This window comes from Pteropus vampyrus, unplaced genomic scaffold (assembly GCF_000151845.1).
Source record: "Pteropus vampyrus isolate Shadow unplaced genomic scaffold, Pvam_2.0 Scaffold22, whole genome shotgun sequence".
NCBI classification, from domain to species: domain Eukaryota; kingdom Metazoa; phylum Chordata; class Mammalia; order Chiroptera; family Pteropodidae; genus Pteropus; species Pteropus vampyrus.
The window spans coordinates 8,472,010-8,490,232 of record NW_011888803.1 but is presented as its reverse complement, the minus strand read 5'-3'; the positions used below and the strand labels follow the sequence as shown (position 1 = coordinate 8,490,232).

The 18,223-nt window shown below is 32.5% G+C and overlaps 1 protein-coding gene across 1 annotated transcript in view; it reads left to right on the top strand.

The window, feature by feature from the left end:
- The window catches only part of COL24A1 (collagen type XXIV alpha 1 chain), a 309,537-nt gene that overhangs the window by 185,734 nt on the left and 105,580 nt on the right, over positions 1 to 18,223 (top strand). Inside the window, exons 28-33 of the mRNA XM_023528131.1 lie at positions 169 to 222; positions 1,636 to 1,689; positions 9,338 to 9,391; positions 9,652 to 9,696; positions 9,814 to 9,858; positions 17,362 to 17,415. Of these exons, the coding sequence (XP_023383899.1) occupies positions 169 to 222; positions 1,636 to 1,689; positions 9,338 to 9,391; positions 9,652 to 9,696; positions 9,814 to 9,858; positions 17,362 to 17,415 (306 nt within the window). The remainder of the gene's footprint in view (positions 1 to 168; positions 223 to 1,635; positions 1,690 to 9,337; positions 9,392 to 9,651; positions 9,697 to 9,813; positions 9,859 to 17,361; positions 17,416 to 18,223) is intronic.

Here is an 18,223-nt window from a genome sequence, read left to right as displayed (position 1 = left end):
TTTTTATTTCTATTGTCTACCTCTAGAACATTTCTGTGGCTTCATATCTTGAATAGGAAAGAGAGATCTTATCAGATTAACACTTTTTATTTATATGGTTTTTCTGCAATGAAAATAAGTAGGTATGATGGAAAATTTATATCTTTCATACTTTTATTCAAATTATAGGGATATCCAGGTCCTCCTGGGGCTCCAGGATCCATGGGTCCACTAGGATTACCTGTAAGTACAGAAAATCTTTTCTATCTTCTTCTAGAATGTTTATTTAAATTTTAATCTACCGCTTTGATTATGCTATATTTTTTATTTTTATGCAAAACAAATAATGTGTAAACTGATGGAGGCTCTTGCCAATCAATGCAAAACTCTTTAGAATATATCATGGTATCTTGAACTTCCTCACCATACTTATATTATTTTCTGCTCACTTCTAATAGTACAACCTGTTTCAGTTCTGCAACCTAAAACTAAAAAACATTTAAACTTTCTTTTGAATAACAGCATATAAGAAAACAGGGTCAGCAATCAAGATTAGAAATGAGACCAATTGCATAAACAAATCACGAGCATAAGTTTCAACACATTTTTTGTAGGAATTTTTAAATATTTTCAGCCAGATACAATTCATAGAGAATGTACCTTTGTTAAACAAAAACTGAGTTTTCAAAATACTCCATTTTTGCTTGGAGAAAGAAAATTAAACCTTGTCTCAAAGGATAATGTTTGCTTATCTAAATTTGACAGTTTTTATGAACTTAATATGAAACAGATTAGCCTTTATGATCCCCTCAGCAGAACTCTTCTTATCAGAAATGGTTTATGCTGTTCTGTGAAGTTTCTATTTTGAATATAAGCCCAGTATATTGAAACACATGCTGTTTAACTTCTAAAATTAGGAAGACTGATCTAGGGCACAGTTGCCAATCTCTTTTACTCATATAAGATAATAAATAAATTTGAGATCCTGTAAAAGTACACTGTTTTTGTCTATCTAATGTTATATAAATAAATTTTGTTTTTTAATTATTTATTGAAGACTATAGACATAAAAATAATTTCATTATAATTGACTTAATAAATAGCAACTTAGTCTTCATTGCAGGCTATTTTTTTGTGGCAAATTAATATGAAACATTTAGTGAATTTTCTTGTAGTAACAGAAAACAATCTATTTTTATGTTATGGGGTTATCATAAATGTCTAGAATAATGGGAAAAAAATCTTACAGTGATAGTTATTGCTTCTTTGATGAACCAGGCAGATTAGACTGGTCAGACTAGCTAAGTAGCTATCTCCCTCCACCATCACTCCACGTATCTTCCTCCAGAAAACTACTTGGTTAGTAAATATTAAAAGCTACTCATTCTTTGTTCGGGATGTAAACACCCAGAAATGAAATTTCTCCAAATAGTAGGAAATTTCTCCAAATTTCTCCAAAAAGCAGAATATTGGGGGTGGGGGTGGGGGTGGGAAAATATACTATTCATTTAATAAAGCATATTTTTAAGGAAGCTAATCAATTTTGTTTTAAGACATTAAAATAAAATAATTACATGTCATAAGAAAGGTTATAACTGTTGTGATAACATTCCTATGAATTCTATAACTGATTTTTAAAATTTTTTCAATATGTAGGGTCATATTGGGGTAAGAGGACCACCTGGGAGCCAAGGTCCTAAAGGACGAAGAGTAAGTAATCTAATGATGGCAATACCTTAACTTCAGAAAATGACTTCATAAATAGTGATAAGTGTTCAACAAAAATAACTCCATATCTTCCAGATTGTGCTTATTGTTGGATTTTTCCCTCATCTTCATTGTATTAGATGAACCATGTATATTAACTGAAATGTGACTCATAATCATTTGTATCTATAAAATCATCAATTTCTGTTTTATTTTTTACAAATTTCACTAATTCATATAGAATTTTTCCTTCTTATTCCCAATTTCTAGTTATATTCTTTGGAGGAACTTTAAATGTAAAGATGTTTAAGTAAATTATTTTTCTACTCACAAGAGACTTATATAGCCAGGAATAGTAACATTATGACAAAATAAGAGCAATGAGAAATGGAATGAAGATACACACAAGATGCATAAGAGTTAATTCATTATAAATCAGAGGTGATATAATCATCGTCTAATAATTATGCATACAGAATTAAATGAAAAATCTTCCTCTCTTTTAAACATTAAATCTTTTTTTCTTTAAAGAAATAAGAAACACAATTTATTTTATGCCTGTCACATACCTGGCACTTCTATTTATATTATCTTAATACTCAAAACCACCCTAAGAAGGGGAGGCAGTATCTCAGATATTATAGGTGAGGAAAATGAGGCTCAAAGTTTTAGTCTGTAGCCTATAGACACAGAGAAATGGCACAACTAGGATTCAGGTCTTAGTGTGTCTGATTCCAAAGCTTATGCTTATTTGATAGAGCATGGAGTACTAAGGAATATTATTTCCTTGATTAATTTGAATATGTGGGCTTTAAGAGTTCTCTTTTCTCCCTTGGCTTTATCTTGACTTTTACTTTAAAATTCTAAGAACATGGCCTCTAACCAACAAAGGTTAAAAGCAAAACAAAAATTACTGTCTTCTAGTTGGCAGATGGGAGAAAAGTGTTACAAATGCTCAGTTTGAAATAATGACTCTAATTTCATATCCTGTGTTTTAGGTGAAGATTGAAGAAAGAGAGAAAATTTGTCATTATTATTTCTTTTCTGACAAACCATTTTCCTTACTGGGTGATAGATTTATAGTCTATAAATAATCCTGATGGCCACAACTATTTTAGCCCAAACGAGATTTAAAATAATAAAATAAAAAATAATCATAGATGATCTGTGCTCAAACTGTCATTTAGTGGTCTGTATCCTGCCAGCATTCAGTACTTGGTCAGGTCAAATGTGTTTATCCAACTTTGTATTAGTCATAGTGGGAAAGTTTAACCAGTTTTGTGACACGTGAATAAAAAAGAAATACTCGTGCTTTTTAAGTAAATAACTGAGACCTTATTGATTTGATTATCCAGGCAAAAACTATGCACCCAAGCAAGAACTGCTCCTGAACCACTTTGCTTTCTCAATAAGTCATATGGGACTTTCACTTGTGCTGCAATTTTCTAGCCTCCATGTGATCTTTGGGTAGCTGATTATTCTTTCCTGATTTGTCACTTTGTCCTCAACTCTCACCTCCTCCAGGATATATTTTCCGCTCATCCTCCAAATACATTCAGGAGAATACACGATTCTCTCAAAATGGCTTTTATAATTATTTAAAATTCAGCCAGTGCTTTCTAAATAAGGAGACTTTGTTTAGAAATAAGGGATTCATTTAGGACAAAAATGCTTTCTTTACAAGGAAAATATTTCAGGCAATCAGTGAACACTGGGAGTACAAAAAAAGAAAGAAAAGAGCTAAAGACCAGAATGTTTGAGAAAGAATATAATATTAGGAACTTCCATTCTAGTTGTTGCCTAGTATCTTCCTGTTTCTACTCTCTTTCTCATCAATCTTTCTTCACCATGGATATAATTTCAATACCCTAGATCAATCCTTCCCAATGGGTTTTGTTCACAAAAAAACAAGAATGTTTGTCCAGACCACTGAGATAAATGAAAATGGTATCTGGCTGGGAGTTCTTGTGCCCCAGCCTTTCTCGGCCACCCCAAAAGGTGAGGGGATCCATATTTCTAGCACACCTATAACCGCTTTATAGCTCACAACTGTGTCACAGTACACTGGAGGAGAAGTTTGCCCTAGGCACATTTACACTGAGACCACACTGTGAACTATTATGGAACTAATGCTTATATGCCCTACTGTCCCGCCTGTGATTTATAGTGTTAGCAAATGGCCATATCAACATCATAACTGATAGGACTATTCCTACCAGAAGGACTATGCCTGCCCATCTGCTTCTTGCTGCCCATCCATCTGATTCTAACATTTATTGATTTCCTACACTTGTCACACAGTCTTCTAGTACCGTGGAAGATTCAGGGTTAACTATCCCTTAGAACTAGATCCCATAATGACTGACTACAGTCTAGTGGCTTTTAAAGTGTCATGCAATATTGGCACTTTTCCAAATGATAAGAAAAACTTAGACAAACAATCACACCTGCCATCTCAGGAAACAATCTAAACAGCTTAGTATTATAAACATTTTCTAACCCTCTTTGTGAAGGTTGTGTAATCTTGCCTCATATAGCTGAAAAAGATAACGGGATTGGCCAAAAATATTATTCTTATGGTTTGAAAGTCTTAGGTGGGAAACCTGCACAAATTTCAAGTATTTTTATTCATTCTACATACTCTAAGCTTTATTTCCACCCACAAAGTCTGGCTGAGGAATAGTTATTTAAGTAAAGTAAAGTAATTTAATATACCAAAGATAATTAACATAATATGCACAATCATATCCTTCATATAGAAAATATAGACTAGCAAATTCTCTAATACAATACCAGAAAGACAGTGGCTTACTCTTTTGGGTCCCCAGAAATAAGCATAACTTCAGCTGTTGTCTCTCATGTACACATTTAACTTCTTGTGGCTAGGTAACTGATCCCTTGGTATCTCTCTAATACACACTTCTATGTCCAGCTCCCCTGACAGGAGAGAGAACACAGAGAACAAAGTTAACCTCATCTCCTTTCTTGCTCATGGATTGGGCCTTTGATCACAAGACAACTTTAGATTTTGTATGCTTTCTCTAGAGGAGTACTATAGAGGCATATAGCTGAGTAGTTTTATTCTATGCTATTTAAGAATTAAGTGGGGAGAAAAGACTGAAATAACTATTAGAAATATGTAATGTTTTAAGATTTTCTATGCAAGATGAGGAATGGACTATAAAAATTCTGAACTGTGGAGTATTCAAGGAAATGCACATTATATTGGAAAAGCAGCTATCAGTATTTGCATTTAGATTCAGTAATACCTGGAGCACTCCAAATGATAAAGAAGAGCTATTTCTGTGGTTTCTTCTCCTGAAAAACAGTTTATGACAAGAATAGAATCAAAAGATTTTTTTCCACAAAATCAAAGATAATGTTAGTTTTTGTTTAAGGGAACATTTTGTTCCAGCTGTATTAATCATGAGCCAGAAAAGACTGCTAGACATAATTAGTTAGGCATCTGAGTAATTTAAAATTAATAGAGGAGTCAAGGAAAGACACATATGGTTAAAAGGAAACATAAATATACTGAATCTTAGACATTTGTTTGTGAATAAGGGCTATTTCTTTTATTTGTAGATACTTTAGCTTATTCAAATTGATTACAAGAGTTATAGAGATGGGTTTGGAATTCTCATAAAAGTCTTCCTAAATAAACTAGTATGCAGCTTGTGTTACTGTTTTAGTTAATAATGGACTTTTTTCTTCTAATCATAACATTTATATGAAATAGTGGTTCTGTCTCCTGTCACCTAATGCATTTAGGAGTATATTGGTTATTCAGGAATTTGGTTAACTCTTTAAAATTATTGCCTACAGTTCTTTACGAAACATGCTTAGTTTATGTAGTTCAGCTATCAGACTTTATACCAGCTTTTAGAAGCTACTGGTAGGCACTTCTTGTAGCCAACTTTAACTTGTTTAAAGGAAGATAAAGAAGAGATTAGATTTGTTATTTAGCCAGGCAGGATACAGTATCCAAGAGCTGTATAGATAATCAAATATTTTTAAGCAGGTATTAAAAAATAAGTTTATACCCAGTTAGGTACCTATTACAGTATTACTTATCTAACTTTCTTAGAGTTGTCCTAAAGCTTATTTTGTCTCAGGAATCAAAGAAGGCATCTACACCAACCCAGGGATAACTTCCACAACCAATATCAAAGTGAAACTTATAGATACTGATGAAGCTAAGTTTTTAGTATATTAATTGACCCTTAACTGAAGCTAAAGAATACTAAACCTTTCTAGATTTCTGCCAGCCTTAACCTTTTAACTAGCAACCCTAGGCTTTATAACATTTAATTAATGTAATTGTTAATTAAACGGTCTATACTTAGACTGTTCTTTTTTTTTAACTAAATGTGGTTATCTTTGTCATCACTGCAGGAGCAGAAACTTCTCTTTCTTTGTTCCCTATGTTGTCCTGATTTAGTAAATAAAATAATAAATGCGAAAGGACTTTTTTTTAAGTAGAAGTATTTTTGATGGAAAACATTATAAACTGAGTGGTTATTATTACTGTACGCACTACTTAATTTTCGAAGAAGTTCCTTTCAATTATAATACCAATCAGTACTTTACTTGTAAATGTTTAATATTCATTTTGTAAACCTTTTCTAAATTCCAGTTCCTCTATTTCAGCCTGAATTCACTTGCTAATAGCATTAGCCTTTATTTTGTTTTAACATTTGGAAAAATGTTATAAACTTAATAAAGCATAATTATTTAAAGGCTTCATATATTTAAACATCATGTGAATCAGGCAACTCACTTAAGTCTTCAGGCTTCAGTTTTTTCATCTTAAAAAGCAGGATTTGGACTAATTCCACCTTGACAGTGGGCGATTTACATGAGTCAGAAAGTGGCAGTTTATTATGAGACTTACCTCCTGAGCTAGATGCAGCTTTTTTCTACATATATATCTAGGCAGCCACTTAATCTGATTTTATCCAAGTAATGAGACTTGTTTATCATCTTTGGACCAAATAATCTTTTAAAAAATTTCTAAATTTTCACCTCTGTGCCTAGGGGGTTGGGGGACTTTTGCAGCTTTGTTCTTATGGCTGCTACCATTTAAACCTAGACAGAATGACTCCTAACTCTCTAGCACTAGCCTTGGAGATATCTGCTTCATGGCGATTGTTCATCTAATGTCAAACTCATTATCTTCTCCCCACTCCCCGCTTTCCATGCCAAATAAACTTACATTTCCAGTTTGTTTTTTAATTAATATTGTCATCATTCTACCAGTTACTTACTAACAAAATATTTAAGAAAGACAAATTTCAGGTTACAAAGTAGCTAAGTGCCTAATTATATCAGTATACACATTTTCAGTCTAGATTTTACTTGTTTTCTGTGGTATTTTAAAAGACGAACTGCTCATTCCTTTTCATACTCTCTCAGCCACATTCTGTATTACTCAAATTTTGCAAAATGTTTTCTTACAAGGTAGGAAAAAAATAGACACAGAAGATGTAAAAGAGAATGAGAATACAGGCTGCTGAATTTTTAAGATGAAGATGAGATTCTTTAAAAGATTCTTTTAAATCAAAGAATCTTTGCACTTTAACCTTCAGATTCATCTTTCGATCATTGTTCTTTTGCTTATTTATATATTTTTAAACTAAATTTACTAAGCTAAATGTAACAATGGTTAATAACATAAATTTCAGGTGTTATTACATGAATATGACATGAGTTCTCTATTGTGTGCTACTGCCTGATGTCTAGTCTCCTTCCATCTCGTTGTTTTTCTTTTCATCATTGGTTACTTAATTGTCCAACATTACAAGCATGCCCCCACCTCAAGACCTTTGCAACTGCTATTCCCTCTGCCAGAATTTTTTTCCACAAGTTATTTGCACAGCCTGCCATCTCAACCTCCTTTATGTATCTACCCACATGTCACTTTAGAGAGACTTCTGAGACCAGCCTATCTCTAATAGTGATCCCCATTTGGATTCTCTCTTGTCTCTTAACCTACTTAATTTTTCTTCATTACACTTGACTACCTATTGTAATTTTATATATTTATTTTCTTGTCTGTGCATTCAGGGATTTGTCTCTTCTTCCTACCATAACCTCTGGGCCTAAAACAGTACCTGGTTTATAGCAGGCACTTAGTAAATGTTAGTTGAATGAATGACACACTTTGAAAATTATGTATCAAAGTAAGTCCATACTCTTTAACTTGACATTCAAGGTCCTGCACAATAAGACTGTAACTTGGTTTTTCAGTCTTTTGTGGGAAAATAGGGCAGAAATAAATTGGGGGGCAGATCATGGAGTACCAGTGGAGCTATAGATCCTCATGAAATGTGAGTCTTTTCTCCAATCCCATGAGTGCACAGTTAGCATAAGAGAACTTAGGAAGAGTCCTTTTATAGGAAGCACCTTTTTAATTATATAAAGCTAAACTAAACTGACCTTAGATGTGGTAAGAGAGAAGGTACTAAAGCCTAGGGGGCTCCTTCAAATCAGCATGTTGTACTGAAAGATTTGTATCACAGTTTTATGTAGAAATCTTCAGTGCCTCCTCATTGATTATTGATTTAAATATAAACTCTGGTACTTCACCTTTTAAGTACCAGTCTTTCCACAATTATTTCTTCGTATAGAAATACCATTTTTCAAACTAGATTTTTCAGTCTTGGGTGTCTTATTTCCTGCCTCTTCATCCTTTTCTTACACTATCCCTCTATCTAGAGTTTCTTCTTGTGCATGATCTCCAAATGTCAAAATGATGTCTTCATTTCCTTTACAAACATTCGAAGGTGTCCCCGTTCCTTTGAATGTTCTTAGCCCTTAACATGTCTTATCTCTTTCTATATTTCAGTCATTTGTACAATTTACCTGATCCTTTTCTATGCTTCATAATGGAGAAATTTCTTACAATTGTGTATCCTCATATCACGTAATGTAGAACCTTTTCCACAATAGATATTTAGTTAGTGGTTGTAGAATTGAATTCATTCCCTTGAAAATGACTTTAAGATCTTCCAAAGATAGTTAATTTAAGCAGGTTGACATATACTGAAATTTTTATTAGAGAATGACTTTTGCAACTAATACTTCTTCACAACTAATTACTGAATGAATATTGATAGTAACTTAGCTGAGAAGGTTTAAATTTACATGAATATTCCCACCATCATTTTTCTGTGCCCTGGCTATCTTGTCAAGTAGGTGCATAGCAGGTATGATGCAATCAGCACTTGTTTCTAATGAAGTAGAAAGAGTGCCATTCTGAAAATATAAAACCTAAGACTGTTTGGACAAACAAACCAGCTACTTTTTAGTTGATTTTTTTTTTCGAGAATAAATTCTGGATGGCTGCTGAGTAAATGGTAAGGTGAACAAGTACTCAAATAACGAACCCATATTTTAGCCACCTCAACAACTGAATCAGCCGTTTTTGTGGTCACCTGATTTACTATTTGGCATTCAATCTTGAAAACACTGGCATGATTCTCTCATGCAAATGGATTCAGCTATATACCCAGCTGTATTATCTTCTGTGGTCATGGCACAGAAACAAACAGAGGGAGCTTGTCAGCTGAAGAGTCTTCATTTGTGAAGAGGCACAACAATAAAAAAAGAGCCTTTCAAATTAACAACAGGATATTTTTTCCATATCTAGGGCCCAAGAGGAGCAGATGGTCTCTCAGGGGAACAAGGCATACAGGGTGCCAAGGTAACCACTGATTTTCTCATTTCATATACAGTTAAGTTTTTTTGAATCTATAGAGCCTGCCTGTCTCAAAATTGATACATTTTTTACAAAAGTATAGTTCTAAATTTTCTTAGTCTAAATGTAAAACATACATGAAGTTTCTACCACACATACCGAAATGTTTTCTTTTTAATATTGAACTATTTATTTGATGTCTATTTTTTTTTGCATGTAAGAAAATAACATTCTTATTAACTCACCTGGTATCGATACTTTGTTAGGGTGAAAAAGGAGATCAAGGAAAAAGAGGGCCTTATGGTCTTATTGTAAGTAGTAAAACATTTCATATTAAAGATAGAAATTTTACATTTTTCTTTTTTCTTGCTGTGTGATTAATGTTTGAGAGGAAGCTACTTGACCCAAGGATTTTCTTTCTTATGTAGGGTAAAACTGGAAACCCTGGAGAGAGAGGAGTTCAAGGGAAACTAGTAAGTAATTAAAAATAAGCTAGGAACAAATTTTATCCACTTTATTCTCTGGCACAATTATTGTTCATTATTCAGTATGTTAGACTAACAATATGAGTTTTTTTCTTCCTTCAGTCATTAGGTCAGTGTTTTAATTTGAGCAAGTCCTTGCTCATTTGGGGCTTTGGTTATACCTCTCTGTAAACTGGTGGTGAGCACTGTTACTTTACTTCACCCTAGTTATAATAAATTTTATTTTGAAAATGTGATATCATATGAATATAATAGAATATTAATACAATTAACATAAAAATAAACTTCTTTGAGGCTTCGTGCCTAGTTTAGGTTTATCTCAACTCGATGCTTTTAGATCCTTGTAATATAAAGCTATATGTGTCATCATGTTTTACCATGGCACTGCTCTAAGAGTTTTTATATTATATAATAAAAGATATTTTTCTATTGTCAAAATTCTTTTCAACAGTATACTATTTTTTCCCTGAGGAGCAACATGTTCTGTGGTTATCATCACTAATTGAGGGGTAAAATATTAAAAAAGGAGAGAAAGAAAGAAAGGAAGGAAGGAAGGAAGGAAGGAAGTAAGTAAGTAAGGAAGGAAGGAAGGAAGGAAGGAAGGAAGACGGACATACACATATGTACACAGACACACTTATGATATTACATGTATAATTTTGAGCATATAAGCTTAAATGTATGGGTATCTTTAATTCCTTTCATTTGGAATCATAATTTTTAATGATGACTTTTTTTCAAATACATTTATGTATATAATTAAAGTTATAGAATTACAGAATAATTTAAATAGCCTGCAACTAAAGAGTCAGAAAAGGATAAGAGAAAAATGTTTTAGCTGCCATAGTAATTGTCACTGTCACTTCATTAACTTATTCCTCTTTGTTCTCTGCTGCCCCCTGCCTGTTGTTTTTCATAATAGAATCATGTTTGACAATGGTCAAACCTAAAATATCAAGACGGAAAAGAGAAAAATGACTATTCGGGGAAAGAACTTTTGTGTGACTTTGTATTATTAATTGACATAATTCCCTAAAGAACATTCTTTTAGTATTAATGTTCATCATCTGAGTTTCTGTAATGTAAATGTAAATGGTGTTTGTTTAGTTCTTGCCATTTTGCTCTATTGTGTACAAAGCTAATATGATAGAATGAGTGGAAAAACTTGGAGCTCATCAAGTTCATCAAGCCTATCAGATATTTATGGATTAATGTGAAATTTGAAATTTGATATCTTCAAATAAGTTACTAGAACTGTTTTGTAACCATAGCTTATGGCAAGCAAGTTTCATAGAATACTGAAAGTAAAGTTATCTTAATGGATGATATGGGTTAGATGTCAAATTATGAGTTTATAATAGTTGTTGAGGTTAATTAGCTCTATACCTACATTGTCTCATTCTTCCTGATTGAGCTGAAATAGATTTTTTTATATCTTACAGAAGCTAGTATGAATCAATCCAAGAAATCCAGACAGCCCCAAAGATTTACTTGATCCTGCACTTCTGCACAGTAATCTCAGTGCCTCTGGTCATTTATGCACTGTCAGCAAGCAGGCATTGCCATATATTTGAAAGATTTATTGGAGGTCACACTGACCTTTGTTCTTGTGCATGCTCCTATTAGCTGTATAATCTTGGTTAAATTGGTTAGTTCTCTGAATCCTATTTCTCTCATCTGTAAAACAAAGTGACATGTCTAAATTGTCACAATTGTAAAGATAGGTATTAAATGAAAATTAGTAACATATATAGTACTCTGCTAATCCAGATAATCAGGAAAAGTATATTTGTCTGTGAGCCAACATTGTTTCCTTATGTAGATCTTCATCTCAAAGGGAGAATCAACAGGATCTTCATTCTCAAAGGGAGAATCAACAGGAAAGGCTATGATCCATTGTGTTATTAAGGTGATAAAGCCTGAGGAACTGTTTTCGGTTTTCTAAATGTTATAAAAACTTCAACAGTTTATACATTATTTTATCTTGATGGTCTTTCCATTTAAAGCTAAGGGGTTAAATCTCCACTATAATTTTGTATTTCCATTTCTGTGTTTAATTTTGTTAAATTTGGCTTTATGTATTTTGAAACTGTTTTTAAAGTATTCACTTTTACAATTATTATGTCTTCCTGATCAGCTGATCCTTTTATCATTACAAAATGTTTCCCTATCTCTGGTAATACCTTTTATTTCTGGTAATACTATTTGTTTTGAAATCTATTTGATGTCTCTCCAGCCATCTTATGCTTTCTGTTTTCATGGTATATCTTTTCCATTCAATTACTTTCAAGCCATCTGAGTCTTGATGTTTAAAGTGTCTTATATGTGAGTCTTACTTTATTCATTCTGAAAATCTCTGACATTTAGTATTTGGCCCATTTTCATTTAATGTAATGATATGGTTACATTTAGGTCATCTATTTTATGATTGTTTTTCCTTTGTGATTGTGGTGGTGTTTTTGTTCAGTGCCTTCTTTTGGCATTGAAAAATTTTGAGAACTCCATTTTAACTTAACTATTTACTTTTTTGCTATACTTCTCATTATTATTTTCAAGTGGTTAGTCTAGGTCAAGAGTCGGCAAAATTTTTATGTGAAGTGCCACAAAATAAATATTTTAAGCATTGTAGGTTGTATGTTGTCTCAATTACAACTACTCAGCTCTGTCATCATAGTGTAAAAGGAGCCATAGACAGTATGGAAAGGAATGAACATGGCATTGTTCCAGTAAAACTTTCTTTACAAAAGCAGGTGATGCTTCAGATTTGGCTATAGTTTGCCATTCTCTGGCTTAAGGTTTATAGTATGCATCCTTCCTTTCCATAGTCTACTAAGCGTTAATATAGTAGAGATGCTCCTCAACTGATGATGGGGTTTTGGCCTGTTAAATTGATCATTAAGTTGAAAGTGTCATAAACTGGAAGTACACCTAACCTACCTAACATGGTAGCTTATACTAGCCTATCTTATATTAGCCTACAGTTGAGCAAAATCATCTAATGCACTGAATACACTGTAGGGTATTGGTTGTTTACCCTCATGATATGCACGATTGACTGGGAGCTGTGGCTCACTGCTGCTGCCTAGCCATCATGAGAGAGCATTGTACAGCACATTGCTAGCCAAGGAAAAGATCAAATTCAAAATTCGAAGTACCATTTCTACTGAATGCATATTGCATTCACACCATCATAAAGTTGAAAATTGTCAGTTGAACTATTATAAATCAGGGATTGTGTATAATACTTAGCATAATTGTAAGAAACTTGCAACCATATTGACCCATTTACCAACATCCTGTATTTTGTGCTGCATTTATTTTATGTATTGCATCTAAATATATTATAAATCCCACATTGCAAAGTAAAAATTTTGCTTTAATATAAATAAAATATTTTTGCTTTAATATAAGTGAAATGTGTTTTTTTGTTTGTTTGTTTGTTTTCTATGCATTTACTCTTTTCGGTGCTCTTCATTCCTTTCTGGAGATCTGCATTTCTAAATGGTGTCATTTCCCTGCTGCCAGTAGAAAGTCCCTTAGATTTCTTACAGTCAAGTTCTGCTAGTGATTAATTCTCTTAGTTTTTGTTTATGAGAATGTCTTTATTTCATCTTCATTCTTGAAGGTTATTTTCACTCTATCTAGAGTTCTGGGTTGATAGAGTTTTCTTTTATTTGTTTTTATTCAACTCTGCAAAATTGATATATCATTTTCTTTTGGCCTCCATTATTTCTGATGAGAAATCCACACATATCATTATTCCCCTGCATATAATGTATCATTTTTCTCTGACTGCTTTCAAGATACTCTCTTTATCTTTGGTCTTCAGTAATTTCACTATGCTGTGCCTAGATGAATTTTCTTTGTATTCATCCAGCTTGAGGTTTGCTAAGCTTCTTGTATATGTAAATCTGTTTTCAGTAAATTTGAAAATTTTCAACTTTGTGTTTTCAAATATTTTTCTATCCCCTCTTCTCTCTCCTTTCCTTCTTAGATTCCTGTTAAATACATGCTAAGCATTTGATATCATTTGATATCATCCCTTAGGTCCCTGAGGCTCTATACACTTGTATTTCAATCTTTCTTTTTCCTATTTTATTTTTTTTAATTGGATAACCACACTCTATCTTTTCTCAGTTATTGAGCCCATTCAGTGAAATTTTGTTTGTGATATTGTATTTTTAAGTTTTATTTTAGATATTTAATTTTCAGTTTTGTAATTTGCAGTGGTTTTGTTTTGTTTTGTTTGCAGATTTGTTTATTCATCATGAGCATATTTATCTATACAATATTGGGAATATTTATAATAGCTACTTTAAAAACCTTGTGTGATGAATCTGAGTAATCTTTAGTTTGGTTTTCATCAATTGCCATTTCTTATGAATATAGGAAATTTTTCTGTCTAGTAATTTTTAATTATATCTTAGACATTTTGAATGATGAATTTTAGAGATTCCAAATTCTGTTACATTTCTTTAGAGTATTGCTTTTTTAAAAAAAAAAATTTGGCAGGCAGTTAACTTGGCTAGAGTCACAATTCAAGTTCTCTAGCCTCTGTGGTAGGTGGAAATCTATGCTGAAATCTCTTTTCAATTCTTTTAGTCTTGGCTTGCCTAGTTGGAGTCTGCCAGACCATCATATACTTCAAATGTCAGCAAGAGATTTAATCTGAGTTTATACTCAGAGTTGGAGGCTTCAGCTCTCTGGCTCTTTTTTCCATCACTTTCCAGCAGCTGTGGTCACTCCAAATTCTGCCTTCTGGTTCTCTATGCTAGTAAGACTATTGGTTTCTATCCTGCTTTTTTTTCTTACCCTTCTTTTTTGGCTTCCCTTTTGGTTAAAGGCCTTTAAAAATTTGGAACTTCACTTGGGGCCTTTTTTTTTTTTTTTTTTTGGCCCCTTCCCTTTTGTTTTTTGCTTTTTTTTGTTTTTTTTCCGTTTTTTTTGGGTTTTTTTTTTAATATTTTGTCCTGAGTTTATAGTTATCTGTATATCAGTTGGTTATCTGTATTAGGATCCTTGGTCAATATGGGAATTTGAAACTCTTAACATTTCTTCTTTAAATAGAACTTTCTCTGAGGTAACTAAGAATACTTGAGAAACACTTATATCATAATTCTTATAATATAAAAAGTATATAGTATTTATTCTTTTTATTCTTCAGATAATAAAGCAAAATGCACAGTTTTCATGATCCCACAATGAAAGCATAGCCATAGAAATCACATTTATGTGCTCCCTTGCTTATTCTCATAAAAAGTCTCTGAGGATGGCTCTATGTATTTACTGAAAATGGAAAAGGCATTGAATGTTGGATTCCTTGTTGAAGTCATTAAAAAGCAGTTTAGTATAGTGGAAGAGCATGGCATTGGAGTCAAACATATTGGAGGTCAAATATTGGTTCTGCCACTTACTAGCTGTTTTTACTTTGTACAAATTACTTAACCTTTCTGAGCTTCAGTTTTCATATCTTTAAAATGAGATACCTTTCATAGTTATAACAAATGATATTTTTTATTTGCTTGACACAAGCTCTCAATAAATAGCTCTCAAAAACCATAACAGTCATTACCCTCCTGGTCATAGAGCAAGGAGTCGTACTATAAATGATGTATTTTCAGTAGCATCTGAAAAGCCCTTAAAGGGAATTTTTATTTTGTGCCAGCTTATGCTTTTCTTCTTCATCTCCAATAAAAATAGAGTCCATTTTAAATCATTTTATAGCTTTGCCAAACAGCTTTTATGCACCATTAACAACATTTAAAGTATATATTAAGCTTGATATTATGTGCAGACACACTTTACAAAGCAAACTGGATAGACATTATTTAAGATTCTAAACTGTTGCTGTATATTTCAGTTGGCATACCAGGCACAGAGACATCCCTTATGTTCATTATGTCTCTTGATTTAGAAGCCTGCAGTAATAGGTAACATATAATTTTCATGACTGAAAGATGGCCTTAGTCATATGGCCATCTTAGGCCATTTATGATTTTATATATCTCTCTTTCTGTAATTCAGGAACCATACATAACTAAATATAATATTGGTGATTATAACTTAGAAGATTGTATGTTGCTAGGAATTTTGAATATCTCTACTTCTCATTTAATGTCATATTTTTCTATTAGCTTTTAGTTTTAAGATAAAATAGTAGTTGTGATCCACTGCATAGTTGCCAACTTTCCTGAAGTCAATGATGTAGAAGAGGCAAATTGCAAATAGACAAAGGTGGTATTTTATATACCATTAGTAGTCACCGTTGTCTGTTGCATAGTATGTGCTCAGTAAACCTTTGAATGGGAGAATCAAAGAGGATCTGGAATTTGACTTAAAATTTTATATACCATTTTAGACTATATCCCCATACCTAAGACTCAATTCTGTGGTACCATAGATGGCATGGTGTAAAAATGGGGAGGAAAAAGAAGTTGGAGTGGTCCAATATGGTCATTTTTGGTCATCTAGGTCCTGAGGCCCCTGTGCTTTGCCAGGTTTTAAGGGCATAAATCACACTTATTAACACATCACAGGAATATTATTTTTGGAAAAAAACACTTTTAATATCAATATTAAAGTTATTAAAAATCTAAATTTAAAATAATTCTAGATAATTATTTGACACTATACAGGAATGGAGATTAAATATAATAATACGCATAGATATAAAGAACTACATTTGACAGCAAAAAAAAATATGGCAAAAATATGGCAAAAAAAAATGGCAAAAGCTTTGAATAGACATTACTCCAAAGAAGATGTACAATGGTGGGACTTCTATGGAAACCAGTTTGGTGGTCCCTCAGTTAAACATTGAATTACCATATGATCCATCAATTTCACTTTTAGGTGTATAACCAAAAGTATAGAAAGTAGGGACTCAAACAGATATTTGTTAATTACTGTTTACAGGTACATTATTCACAATAGCAAAAAGGTAGAAATCTCAAGGGTCCATTACCAGATGAATGGTTAATAAAATGTTATATATGTACTGTGAAATATTACACAACCTTAAAAAGGAAGTCTTAACACATGTTACAACATGGATAGACCTTAAAGATGTTATGCTATGTGAAATAAGTCAGACACAAAAGAACAAACATTGTATGATTCCACTTATGTAAGTTATCAAAAATAGTCCGATTCAGAGACAGAAAGTAGAATGGTGGTTGCCAGGGGTATGGAGGAGGGTGATAGGGAGTCATTTAATGGGTATAGAGTTTCAGTTTGGAAGGATAAAATGTTTTGAAGATAGATTGTGGTGCTGATAGCACAACAATGTGAATGTATTTAATACCACAGAACTATACACTTAAAAATTGTTAAAATGGTAAATTTTATGTTATATATATTTTTCCATAGAAGAGAAGAAAAAGAAAAGAGAAAAGTTAGGTGGGAGGATTGTGAAGAAAAGGTGAAGTAGGGGAACTGACTAAAACATTTCAAGCATCACTTTTTTTTCAAGTTTTGCTTTTGTTTTTTCAGGGTTTACAAGGACCTCCTGGAAGTATAGGAGATAGGGGACTTGCAGGAGAACCAGTAAGTTTATCTTTATACTTTTCTAATTGTGTTTTTCTCATAGTATACATTTATCTTTGTTATTATTGCCTTCTTGTGCTTTGGCAGGTGTGTTTCTGAAAGCAGCATTTATCATGGACACCTAATTATATAGAATGAATTTTTTTTAAATCAAACTTTTTATTTTGTGGTAATTATAGTATAACGTGCAGTTATAAGAAATAATATAGAGACATCCTACGTACCCATTAGCTAGTTTCCTATAACATATTACAAAACTATAGTACAATACATATCACAACTAGGATATTAATATTGACAATATCGACATTGACACTGTTAAGATATAGAACATAGAATGAATATTTTGCTGTGAATATAGTCTTGAATGCCTTCCTGGTTTCATGTAGTAAAATTTAGTCATGTTTTTCTGGAACTGTTAACACTTCACATATTTCTATTTTCAACAAAAATAACTCTGTTTTATTGAATTTCTGAATGACTTGCTGATAGTGTTATAATTTTTATACCAACACACACACACACACACACATACACACATGCACACGCACACGCACACACACGCACACACACACACACACAAACATTTATTCGGCCAACTCTATATAAAAGACCATGTAGAGAAGCCAAAGTCTATATCTGATTGACTGGAATATACAGACATGAAAGAAATGTTGTTACATCAATAATACAAAAATGTATATTGCACTTTTATAAATGTGATTCAATTATAGAGTTTCCATGGAAAATGAATTGCGAAAAGGAAAGACCTTGTCACACCTACTTTCTCAAAATTTATTCTTTATTT